We start from the raw sequence: 13,466 nt of genomic DNA on the forward strand, positions 1-13,466 counted from the left end.
AGAGCTAGCTAACTGCTGATGGGTGGGGTGGTGGCAGTTATGTGCCGTCGAGTCGGTTCCCACTAATAGAGACCTTGTAACAGGGTTTCCGAAGCTGTAAATCTTCATGGGAGCAGAAAGCCTCATCTTTCTCCCGTGGAACCACTGGTAGTTTCAAACTACTGACCTTGACGTTAGCAGCCCACCTTGTAACCACTATGCTACCAGAGTTCCTGGAGGAAAAAAAGTATTGATTTTTTGACGATTTGTTTAACACACACAATAGCAGCAGCAGTGACCAAACTCTTGATTGCATCTATGTGAAGGGGGTGATGCTCACATGAGTGCCCCAAGAGGCCACACACACACACATACACACATACACACACAATCACCATGACCTCTCACCAGCTAAGACCACTCCAGGAAGCCCACGCCTCCCACCTCCCCGAGGACGCTGTGAGTAAAGCACACTTGTCATCTCTACAACTTGCTTTTGTCACAAAGGACTGACCCATAAAACAAAAACCAATGATTAACTTTTGCTCCCTGAAAAGTCACAAACAAGAGCAAGTTATTTCCTATATTGCAGAGCTGTGGCATAAGAAGACATTACTTTTCCCCAAGTTCTCCAAAGCAGCTTTAAAAACATTTCCCATAATGAGTTAGTCTTTGAGCTACCACAATACAGAACACTAAAGAGGTAAGTTCCATGACTGAGACGTTTATTAATCACATGGACATTTGGGTTCAAAAATTTCCCTGCACACAATCAGCCTTTGTTTTGAATCTGCCTTTGCTTCTGAGACACCTAGAAAATACTGTTCCAACTCCCCCAATTCTAGGTGTCTGGAATTGGCTTTGTTCATTGTAGGGTTCGACCAGGAGTCCTGGGGTGGTGCTGGAAGATAAGCACTGGACCACAAAGTCAGTTTGAATCTAACCGCAAAGTCGGTGGTTCAAAACTCACCAGTCGTTCCTCAGAAACCCTACACAGGGTTGCTATGAGTCAGAGTCAACTTGACAGCACTTAATAACAATAACTGTAGGGCAAACTATTATACACCGGTTTCTTTGCTAGGCGCTGGCGTGACATGGTCTATTAGGAAAGTAAAGCAAAGGATGGTGGAGGGGTAGTGTGCCGTGGAGTCGGTTCCGACTCACAGTGACCCTGTATATGGTTTCCGCAGTTGTAAATCTTTATGGGAACAGACAGCCTCATCCTTCTTCAGCGGAACGGCTTGTCGTTTCAAACTGCTGACCATGAGATTATCAGCCTGACTCGTAACCACTACGCTACCAGAGCTCCTTAGTAAAACAAATACTTTACTGGAAATAGGTATTTATCAGAGCAAATGAGACCTATCACAGCTGTGAGGAATTACACAAACAAAATCTTAAAGGAAAAGGAAGCCCACAGAGGTGAGCCTGCTTTTCAACTGACCCCAGAGGTCTATTGATTCAAACAGCAGAGTGTAAGACTGAGAAGGTAAACAGAACTTTCAGTATTTTCTAGGCATAAAAAAACAAGAGTTCAGGAACCCCTAAGGTGGAGAAGCCTAGGTTAAAAGCCCCAGACTTTAAGTTGGCACCTGCAGAACTACAATCAGGGTAAGCTGGAAACAGATTAGCCCTTAGAGGGCCTGAAGCTTGGCTTCAAATCATCTCAATTCCTGACTGGATAAAGCCAATTTGAGCTAGCTTGTGCCCCTAGCCTAGAAGTTTCCAGAAACAAAGATAAAACCTTCCTAAGGAGAGAAAACACTATCAAGACCTTAAGTAATGTTTACAGTTTTTTACACATATCAAGTTGTTGTTGTAATGTGCCGTGGAGTCAGTTCCGACTCATAGCGACCCTATACAGGGTTTCCGAGGCCGTAAGTCTTTACAGGAGCAGAAAGCCTCATCTTTCCCCCGCGGAACAGCTGGTAGTCTCAAACTGCTGACCGTGAGGTTTGCAGCCCGATTCATAACCACTACGCTACCAGCGTTCCTTTAAGTATTCAGTCAAAAATAAGACTCAATGAGAAAACATGAGATGAGCAAAAGCCAAGAACAGACACCAAAAGCAGCTCCACAAGACAGCCAGGTATTGGAGTTAACAGATTCAGACTTAATCTCAGTGAGCTTTCACTTGACACTACCCAGAATGTCTTACATTGTAAAATGCCTACAATACCAAGTATTGACAGGGTGAATTGTTTCGGTTCTTTTTCTTTGTTTGAGAAATTTAAAGTAAATATAATAAATTCTTGAATAATCAGAAAAACCATACCTGTTGTTTCTGAGTGGATTCTGCAGAGTAGCAACCCAAAAACACAGAGCAGGACTGTGCCATAGGGTCTCCAAGGCTGTAATCTGGTGTGGCGCTGTGGGTTAATGTGTCAGACTGCAAAGTCATTTGAACTGCAAGGTTGGTGGTTCAAGCTCACCAGCTGCTCCTTGGAAACCCTATACAGGGTCACTGTGGGTCGGAATCAAATCGACGGCACTTAACAACAACAACCTTTACAGTAGCAGACTGCTGCATCTTTACTATTTGCAGAACAAATGGTGGGTCTGAACTGCCAAGCGCTTACCTACTGTGCCATCAGTCGGTAGGTGTTTGTTACACTGTTTCCTGTACTTGCTACCTCTCTGTAATATTTTAGAATTAAATATTTCAAAAAGAAGAAAAGAATGCAGCTAACAAAATATTAAGTGCCACTGAACTAGTTCTGACTCACAGCGACCCTGTATAGTGTTTTCAAGGAGTGGCTGGTGGGTTTGAACTGCCGACCTGTGGTTCAAGCCAAACTTGCAGTCCAGTGCTTCTCCTACAGCCCCACACTAGGACAGTGGTTAGAGAGATGTTGTTGTTGTTAGGTGTCATCAAGTGGGTTCCGGCTTATAGTGACCCTGTATAAGGTTTCTGAGGAGCGGCTGGTGGGTTTGAGGCACCAACTCTGTGGTTCAAACTAATATTGTGGTCCAGTGCATTATCCTGCAGGCTAGAAAGATTGTTGTTGTTAAGTACCGTGGAGTCAGTCCGTTCTAACCGATAGCAACCCTTAATAGGGTTTCCAAGGTTGTAAATCTTTACGGGAACAGAAAGCCTCGTCTTATTCCTGTGGAACAGCTGGTAGTTTCAAATTGCTAACCTTGAGGTTAGCAGCCCAATACACTACCAGAGCTGCACTACCAGGGCTCCTTCAGGCTAGAAAGAGAGCAGGTATGAAATCACTGCAGCCCTCCGAAGTCATATTCAGAACGTGTGCTGTGTCCTTCTACTGAAGGGTTTTAAACAGGAGAGTGGCATCATTGTATACGCTCTCTAGTCAACAGAGTGAAGGCAGGGCACCCAGCTAGGTTGCCGATGCAGTAACCGGGAGATGGTCGTCTGTGCGCTAGCAGTCAAGAATGGGATGAAGAAAAGCTGTTAAGACCTGAATGATGAAGTATGAGCTTCCGGGGTCTTGGGGTTTTAGTTTTCATGACTGCCGAATTTCACCCTTGTCAAATCAGCAAGCAATGAGACCACAATGACAAAGAGAAACCTACAGTGAGAACAATTCCACCTGAGAAGGGGCAACTTCCAGGACAGAGTCTGGAAACAATGAAAACAAGAAAAAAATGGAATTTTTCTGTCAATCCTTAGAAGACACAGCAGCAGTTAGAAAACTGAAAGCTAATAAGCAGTCAGCTCCACACCAGATGGTCAGACAGATACAGAATTCTGAAGCCTGTGCATCTCCTTCCAAACATGCAGATGCTTGTATCTGTAGAGGGGGGAAAAAAATCTATTTCTGATTCTGACAGCAAATGCAAAAGTCACATTGTGTCAGAAGAGAAAAGTATCTCCCAACCACAACCCCAGCAAGAATTTCACAAGCTGACTCTCCAGTGGAGAGAAAGGGGTATCTCTGACCGCTATTTTCACCAGCCCTGTCAGGGAAATGAAGGTGAGTGACAGTTTCTGAAGAAATCGGCTTTTTCATCTGTACCCAAGAAAGGAGATCTGTGCCTCTGGGTTATTCATGAGCAGCTTCACCTGTTACTCTGTGAAGAAAAATCAAGCGTATCAAACTGAAATGTATTCCCACTCTGAAAAATGGCCTGAGGCACCGAGTCTAAATTATGATAATTCCATCAATTACACTGAGCTGTTTAACTCTCCACTGAGAGACTGAAGAACCCATTTTCTTTAGCATTACCCTTTGTGCCTTTTCAAAAGGCTAAGGTTTGAAATTAAGCATATCAGTTCCCCATCTAGCTAGTTTGGGTATAAATATGAGTCTGCACATTCTTGGATCTGACTGACGAATGTCTTCTTTGCTAGGTATAGGATTTGTACATGATATTTTCCACACAATCTGTTCACACATTCAGGAACACACACACAGTCTCTTGATTTGTATGAATTCTGCTGGGAGAGCTTAGTGTTGGAGGCATACTGGTAGACTAAAAGCAGTCAACCTTCTTTCTGTTACAGAACAAGGTAAAACTTAGACAAATATATGTCTTAGATTCCCAGGGTAGAGGGTGTCTGACATACTGAGAGGTTCAGAAAATGCATACTACGTGACTCAACATTCACTCAGAAATTATCATCTACCATCTTGACCAAATAGTGAGGCCTAGTGACAAAGCCAGCCAATCTAAACTTTGGCATCTAGGTACGGGTAAATACCATCTAACAGATCTGAGTTGTTGTTGTTATTGTTGTTAAGTGCCACTGAGTCAGTTCCAACCCATAGCGACCCTATGTAGGGTTTTTGAGGAGAGGCTGGTGAGCTTGAACCACTGACCTAGCAGTTAAAACTGATATTGCGGTCCAGTGCGTTATCCTGCAGTGCCACACCAGGACTGAGAGGTTACTAAGAAAACATTAAAAAATTTTACATCATTATTTATGGATCTCAAGCCGAGCAAATTACAAAAATGAACAGTCTCTGAAGTGAAAGCAAATTCTCTCCAATAGTTATCCTCCTCACACGTCTAGTGGTACAAATACGCTCACAGACCTTTCTTTACAAATGCTTTGAGAATGAAACAAGAAATGTGCTTAGTGTCACTTTGGGAACATCCCATTCGTGATTTCAAGGATATATAAATACGCTTCAGAAGCACACAAAATTCTTGTAATTCTACCTGCTGCATTAACCTGTACAAATTAACAGTGAAAATTTCCAAGTGATCATCTGATACTTGCTTGCTCACCTGCCTGTTCACCCAGATGCACCTTGGGGACACACACTTAAGCACTACATTTCCAACATGCCAGAGATTAATGCCAAGAAAAAACCCCACAGATTTCTCAGGGAATGGACATTACCTGTCCAAGACAGATGCTCTGAGAAGGAAACTCACCGGGTTAAGTGTTTCATCAGCAGTATGATGAACGGTCCACCAGTCGGCAGTCCACTCCCACACATTCCCCACAATGTTGTACAAGCCATAACCATTGGGAGGGAAGGCATCCACCTAAAAACAAAAAGGTGGCCTGCTGTCAAATAAATACTCACCATGGTTAGAAAGTCTCTTCAGTGTGAAAATGCATTCCGTGCTAGGACTTCAAAGTGTGAATGAATATTAATTTTCATTCCAACAGTCAAACTATAATTTGGCCAATGCAAACAATAAGAGGCGTGTTTGGGTTTGGGGTTTTTAAGAGATTAAGCACCAAAGTAGAATTTGTTACATGTAGGAAAGCTAGCAAAATTATTCCTAATGGAGATGAATATTGATCATAAATCAAAACTCTATCTGGCAGTATGTGGCAGAATTTGAATGCAATATCATGTTGTTTCCTGTGAAATCTTGTCACCAGAGCTGACCCTTGCAGGCCACACTGAGAGAACCTAAGTCAATTGCTTCTCTCTACCGGCCCCTCCAACTTACCACCTTATCTGTAAGCTTCACTTACTGTCATTAAAACACTGAAGGGACTTGTTTTTATAAAGAAAATGTGACCTCCTTATCAAGCATTCAGGAATTCTGAGGCAAACCATACAAGTTCTTCAGCAAGAAATTCTATCACATTTCAAAGGCAGGTCAGACAGTCTGCCACACAGTCTTTCATAGTCACAAAACCAAAGTGTGTTAAGGCTTTTTAAGAAGAGGACGGAGGGAGGAACACAAGAGTAAAAACTTTAACTATAAACAACAGGAAGCGTAGTTTGGTGATTTTAGTGACCGACTTCAAATTTTTTCCCAAAATTTCTCATGAAAATTCTCAAACATCAAGCAAAAAAAATAAAAATCAAATAATCTTCAGAATTAAAAAACATATATATTTGTAAATTCCTTCTTTTTTCCATACTAATGAGGCAGGAATGAAGTAATGAGTAAATTATAAGTCATTTCCATTTAGCTTCTGAAGGTTTCAGGTCTACACATAAATATGGAAGTAGCTGATGCTTGGGTAATTCAGAGCACTTCAATCAAAGGTCTGAAGTCACTCTGAAAAAGCTTTACCTCAAAGAAGAGGAGGAAAGCTGAAGAATTTCAGCACTCTGCTTCTGTAATTAGCACTCATGATTGAGAAGTGAATTCAGTAAAATCTGTACAGACCCATTGAAGGCAGCAAGGGATTCAACAAGACACAAAGCCTCAGCAGCTTAATGGGGACGGGGGAGATAACCCACCCAAACCAAAAACTCCCAGAAAGGCATAACAGCTGCGGCGGACTCTCATTCCTTTCGTGAGCCAACAATTGGCCTTCAAGTCAATTCCAACTCCAGGACACTGACTGACTTGCATCATAGTAAAGCTATGTTCCACAGGCTTGTCAATGGCTGAGTTTTTGTAAATGCATCACCAGGCTTTTCTTTTGAGATGTGTCTAGTGGGCACAGCCTTCCAACCTTTTTGTTAGCAGTAAGCCATTAGCCATTTGCACCACCCAGTGAGTGCTATGTATTGTTGCTGTTAAGTACCTTGAGTCACAGTTACGAATCATAGCAACCCAGTACAGAGTTTCCACAAAGCTGCTGGTGGGTTTGAACTGCCAACCTTGTGGTTCACAGTCCAGTGCCATACCAGGAGTCCTTCTATGTATGTTGTTGTTGTTATGTGCCGTGGAGTCGGTTCTGACCCATATAGACCCTGTACAGGGTTTACGTTGTTGTTGTTGTTGTTGTCAGGTCCCATCGAGTCGGAACCGACTCATAGCGACCCCATGCACAGCAGAACGAAACACTGTCCGATCCTGGGCCAACTTCGCTACCGCTGCCACACTTGAGTCCACCAATGATGCCACCTGGCCAATCCATCTCGTTGGGGGTCTTTCTCTTTTTCTCTGACCCTCCACCTTACCCAGCATGACATCCTTCTCCAGCGACTATTTCCTCTGGACAATATGTCCAAAGTATGAGAGACGAAGCTTAGCCATCCTGGCCTCCAAGGAGCACTCTGGCTGCACTTCTTCCAAAACAGATCTAACGTTAGGGAGTAAAAAGCCTCATCTTTCCCCTGCGGAACAGCTGGTAGTTTCTAACTGCTGACCCTGAGATTCGCAGCCCGATTTGTAACCACTACACTACCAGAGCTCCTTTCTTCTATGTGTAAACAGCACCAATTTAAAAGTACTGGTAGAGTTAAGCCTAAATTCCCTTCCTTTTCTCTCTATTGAACCTGCTTCTCAAATTGGTTCCTTGAGAGCTGTTGGTAACTGTTTCTACTTCAACTCAGTTGCTTCCAATGGCAATTTCTTCAAGTTAAACGTTTTAATTCAAAACAAGGTAAATGTTTTAACTCAAAACATCAAATTCAGTATGAAACTGAACTTGGTGCTTTCTGAAAACATGCAATGAGTAAATGGTTCTAGGCTGGCTGGCAGAACCTGTACTTTGGACATTTAAATGAATATGTATTTTTGTGTTTTATAAATGTGCCTCAAATATATTTGCCTTGCTCATTTGTGAAAAATAAGATGTAAATGGGTAGCCACAAGGAGGAAGTGGGATAAATGTTGCAGAGAGGAGACTGTAATCACTGAGATGAAACAAGGTGAATTGTATGCTGAGTGTACAGCTGATGATCTTGTCTGTAAACCTTCACCCAATTCACATTAAAAAGTTAAAAAGAAAGAAGAGTAAATGGTTCTCCTTTCCTTGGCAGCTCATGTCATTTTTGTTTTTGTTTTTAAATCTTTAATGACAAGCACTGAAAACTATTTGTAACTGTCCAATACATTTTTTTCTCCATAGTAAAGTGTTAAGGGAAAAAAAAAAAAAACATACAGAGAAAAAGGACAGGAAAACAATCACAGTGATATATTTATTTGTGCATAATCTGCAAATTTTGGAGATTCAGAGTTCTGATACACTGTTTCCTGCAGCTGTAATATACAAGAATGTATAGTCTCTTCTCCCTCACTACCTCCAGGTCAATTCTGACTCATCAATTCAGATGGCAAATCTTTACAGGAGCAGACAAGCTTCATCTGTCTCCTTTGGAGCAGCTGGTGGTTTCAAACCACTTAATTTTGCAGTTAGCTTACCCTACAACACTTACCCTATAGCACCACCAAGCCTCCTTATAGAGGCTTTTGTTGTTGTTGTTGTTATGTGCAGTGGAGTCGGTTCTGACTCATAGCAACCCTGCACAGGGTTTCCAAGGCTGTGAATCTTTTTGGGAGCAGAAAACCTCATCTTTCTCCCGTGGAACAGCTGGTAGTTTCAAATTGCTGACCCTGTGGTTCGCAGCCCAACTCGTAACCACTACGCTACCAGAACTCTTAGGGTGGCCATATTCAAGAAGGGCAGTGTTTATTCATCTTCTATCATGTGCCCTCATTTCACAATGCTTTTAAGACTAGGAAAGAGGACTTCCTATCTAACGCTAGTGTTTTTTTTTTGAAGTTTCTTGAAGTTTGTACTTTGTTTCTACAATTTTTTTTTTAATTTCATTATGGTTCAGGTGAAAGCTATGTAGGAAATCAGTTTTCCATTCAATAATTCATACATTACTTGTGCCATAACATTGGTTGCAATTCCCACACTATGTTAGTGTTCTGTTTTCACCCTGAGTTTCCCATTTGTATTCATCGGGTTTCCCTACCAATACAGTCTTATCACCGTTTACTTTTCATACTGTCAGGTGCTTATACAATGAGTTCCTCGTCATGGTTACCTCAAGGTCAGCAGTGCAAAACTACCAGTCGTTCCTCGGGAGAAAGATGAAGCTTTCTGCTCCCCTACAGATTTAAAGCCTCAGAAACCCCGTACAGGGTCACTATGAATTGGAACCCACTCCACGGCACAGAACCAACCAGCCAATGGGGCAATTCAAACAAGGGCAAGAGGAACCATCACTCACGCCTGCAGGGTGCTCATCATCTCTCAGGACCAACTGACTCATGCTCACTTTGTTCACATCGAACCTTTCTCCACTTGGGCCACTCAAATTCACTCAGAATTCCCATTTGAGTTCTTGTTGTAACAACTAAGACCTGCGCCTGCAACCCCACCCAGGCCTGCGCCCCAAGTGTTGAGACTTAGGTAGCAAATTTCCTTGTCAGACAGCATACCTGTGGCTCCCAGGTGCTGAGGTCTTCTCGTGCAAGTCGCTCTCACGTGTCTGGATACAGGAGGCCAGATGTGGACTGGACACTCAGCCACCAGAATCCGCAGGTGAGTTGTTAAACATTTGGTAGTGGACTCAAACTTCCCTGGCCACTGTCCTGCTGTCTGTTATCAGCTCTTTCTTGGGGTCTGATGAGATCCCACATCAGGCACCTGAACTGGGCATGCTGTTCATTCCACAGTGCTAGTTCTGCTTACCAAAAGAGGCGTACTAGACATGGTAGGTTCCATACCATGCCCACTTCTATGCCAGGAGGCTGGACATCTTACCCATTTAGAAGTCTGAAAAAAGGCTGAAAATATTTCAGTCCCCAGACCTTTGTTCTTATGCTTTAGCAAATAAAATTCTGTACTTTCGAGAGCATCAGCAATAGATGGTCCAGTTAGTCTTTGCCTCTACATCTTGGTTGGGTGGACAGTTTAAAAGTCAGGACCCCTGTGGACCTCCACCACCACTTACTCTGGCATCCTTCTACCCAGATAGAGCTCACTGCCTTCTGGGCCCTAACACACACTGCATACTGCACCTCTGCGGCACAGCTGGCACGATGGACCCAGGGTGTGCCCTTGGCAATAGTAGAGGCTCCTGGAGTGTTTCAGATTATATGAGATAAAACACATATAAAACCAAACCAAACCCATTGCTACCAAGTCGATTCCAACTCATAGGGACTTTGCATAGGGTTTCTGAGACAGTAAATTTATGGGCACAGACAGCCCCATGGCTGGTGGGTTTTAACTGCGGACTCTGATGTTAGCACCTTAACACTTAACACATAGTGCCAAAAAACAGAGACAGCAAAATCCCTGAAGCTGAACAAGAACCCACATAATAAATGCCAGATGTATATTTCTATATTTGCTTTAAGCCAAGAGTCAGAAACTTATTCTTAAAGAGGCAAATATTAAGTATTTGAGACTTTGTGGCAAAAGGCAAAATCTAGAAATTAATAGGTGTTTACAGAGGCGGCTCCAAACAGTTTGTAGAAAAATCCCATTCTCTCTTAATTCTATTTGTCCATGAAGTTTCTGAAGTCCCCTAGTACCACAATTTAAAATGTAACTAAGTAGAAATGTAAAACTATTCTTAGCTTAATGGGCATTAAAAAGAAAGAAAGAAAACAGGCAGCAAACTGGATTTGGCCAACAAGCTCCAGTTAGCTGACCCTTCCTTGCTCTGAAATGATTAAGCGCTTGGTTGTTTTTTTTTTTTTTTTTTTTTTTTGGTGTTCCCAGGTTTATTGAAAATATTACAACATAGTGGAAAGATTCAAACGGCTCCACGTGGTGTTTTGAAATTCATCCCAACTGTGGGCTGAGTGACCTGCAGGTTGGACAGACTGCCAAAGTCCAAGAGCTTCAGCATTTCCTTAGTGTCGGGATCTATTTCAATGATCTCCTGATCCAGGGCTGAAACCTCAGGAACATAATTATCTCTCCTTTCTCTCTCCTCCTCTTGAAGCTTGATGGAGATACCTCTCACGGGGCCCCTCTGAATCCGCTTCATCAAATGAGTGATATATCCTGCTATCTTGTTGCGGAGCTTCTTGCTGGGAATAATGGCGACTTCCTCGCACACGAGCTTGTCGGTGTGAAAGTCGTTGCCCAAGCGAGTGTAGTACTTCTCAATGATGACCCGGGCCGCCTTCTTCACGGTTTTGGTGCAAACGTGGCCCATGTTGACAAGTCCCTGATCAAGCACTTGGTTTTTAAATGATCGTTAAAGTAAGAGAAAATAAAATAAAAACAACCACAGATTGTGACTCTAAAATTCAAGGTCTACGGATATATCAAAAATGCATCAAAAGTTCAGAAAATGTAAGATTTATATAGTGCTTTTGGATACATGACTGGCACAGTCTGGGATCAACAGTCAATCTAAAGATTGCCAGTTCAAACCTACCCAGCAGTGTCACACATAAAGGCCTGGCAATCAGTCGGCTTCAATAGAGCTTATTGTTTTCAGTTGTTACTACAGAGTTGATCTGACTCATGGTGATCTCATGTGTTACAGAGCAGAACTGCTCCATAGGGTTCTCTTGGTTGCAATCTTTTACGGATGCAAATTGCCAGATCTTTCTTCTTTGGCACTGCTGGGAATAGCTGTAGTCTGTAACAGTAATAAGTAGTAAGTTTTTATTGTGGATTGAGTGATAGTTTACATAGGGGAACATCAGTTTTACACTCATCCTGTCGTATTCTTTTCATTGTAATGATTACAATCCCCAGCATGCTTCATCATTCAAAAGTATTTGGAATAGAAATTCCTTCTGGTTTTTGTTTTGTTTTTTAAATGTGCACCAAAACACTCAGGAATATACAATCATTCAAACAGCCAAAGGACACACCTTGCAAGCATCCCTCCCAACACCCCAGTCACCAGCACACATTCCCTCCCTCTCCCTCTATGAGCCTAGAGTCCTCAGCTGCTCCATCTCTCCATGTCATCATCTCTGCCTCCATCTCTGGCATCGCTGCTTCTCTGGGTAGGCTCCCACACTCCGCTCCCACTCTTCTACCTTGATGGTCCCAGGGTCCTCCGATCTGGGACTGTAAAATCGCCCACTCACCCCTTTTTGCTATAAAACTTCTACCTTTAGAGTTGAATTAGTCATGGTAACAATTACTCACTGTTGAATCATGAGTGTCTTGTCCCTATCTCCTTTAACTAGACCTGGCTAGACAGGTATTGTCTTCCTAAGGCATAAAAATTAGTCTATGAAAGCAGGAATCTATCCCATATGAGTTTTTCTTTATCTCTCTCAATGTCTACCACAGTGCTAAACGCACAGCAAGTTCTGAATGTTTTACACAATTTCTGTTTTCAATCAACACATTAAAAGTCCTAGTTAACTGACCTAGTGTGCTGCTGTAAATAGGCACTGGACTGCTATTCATAAGCTAACTGCAATTTTAGCAGTTCAAACCCACCAGTCACTCACAGAAATCCTATATAGGGTAACGGAGTCAGAACCATCTCGATGGTCCTTTACAACAACAACCCAACTGACCTAATACCTTGTTCAGTGCTTCTGTTCTTTCTTTTCATTGTGTAGTTTCTGGTCTACAAAAGCTTGCAGGTGGCCAGTTAAGGTGTAAAAATTTGTCTCTAATGATCTGGAGCAGCAGAAATGGAGGACAGTCAGGAAAAGGAAGAGGAAATGGAATGTGTAGCTAACTGTCTCCATGACAACTGCCTCCTCTAGATGAGATTAGAACTGGATGGTACTCAGCTATCATTACTAAACATTGAGATAAATTATTCTATAGAAGAAGTCTGATCAAAAGGGAGGTAAGGTGAAACAAAACAGAATTTCAAATTCTCATGGAATCCAGACTTTCTAGAGACATAAAAGCTGGATGAACTCCCAAAATGACTTCTCTGAGATAATCTTAAAACTTTAAGTCCTAAACTTAAAACAGTCTTCATAAAACCAAAATGATGGTGATAGTTATATGCCATGGAATTGGTACCAATGCATAGTGACCTTGTATAGGGATTCCAGGGCTGGTGATCTTTAGGAGAGCAGAAAATCCCATCTTTCTCCAATGGAGCAAACTGGTAGATTCAAAATACTGACTTCATGATTAACAGCTCAGCATGTAAGCCATTAAGCTACCAAAGCTCCTTACAACCAAACAGTTGATTACTTAAATTAGAAAAAATAAAAAAGGCAGGGCTTGATGGTGGCTAGGGTAGAAATGCTGTGAGGTTTGCCATCAGCAATACCACAGGAAATACAAGGCAAATTGAGGTCAGACCTCCAAAACTCGGAACCACATAGATAGGAATATTTAAAAAGTTTGAAGGCTTATAACTCATGAAACTTGTAACGGAAGTAAGAAATCCTGTACTTTTGAATCTGCCGGGCTCAACTGCCTGGAGCCGACAACTTGGGTGAGACCAAAAAGCATGACCAAA

At 42.3% G+C, this 13,466-nt stretch overlaps 1 protein-coding gene and 1 pseudogene across 1 annotated transcript in view; both read right to left on the reverse strand.

The window, feature by feature from the left end:
* SUMF1 (sulfatase modifying factor 1) overlaps window positions 1–13,466 on the reverse strand; it is a 129,402-nt gene that overhangs the window by 45,020 nt on the left and 70,916 nt on the right. The window contains exon 7 of the mRNA XM_006846620.1: window positions 5,329–5,442. Coding sequence (XP_006846683.1) covers window positions 5,329–5,442 — 114 coding nt within the window. The remainder of the gene's footprint in view (window positions 1–5,328; window positions 5,443–13,466) is intronic.
* Window positions 10,815–11,222, reverse strand: LOC102817464 (annotated as a pseudogene).

This window comes from Chrysochloris asiatica, unplaced genomic scaffold, assembly GCF_000296735.1.
Source record: "Chrysochloris asiatica unplaced genomic scaffold, ChrAsi1.0 scaffold00028, whole genome shotgun sequence".
Lineage (NCBI taxonomy): Eukaryota > Metazoa > Chordata > Mammalia > Afrosoricida > Chrysochloridae > Chrysochloris > Chrysochloris asiatica.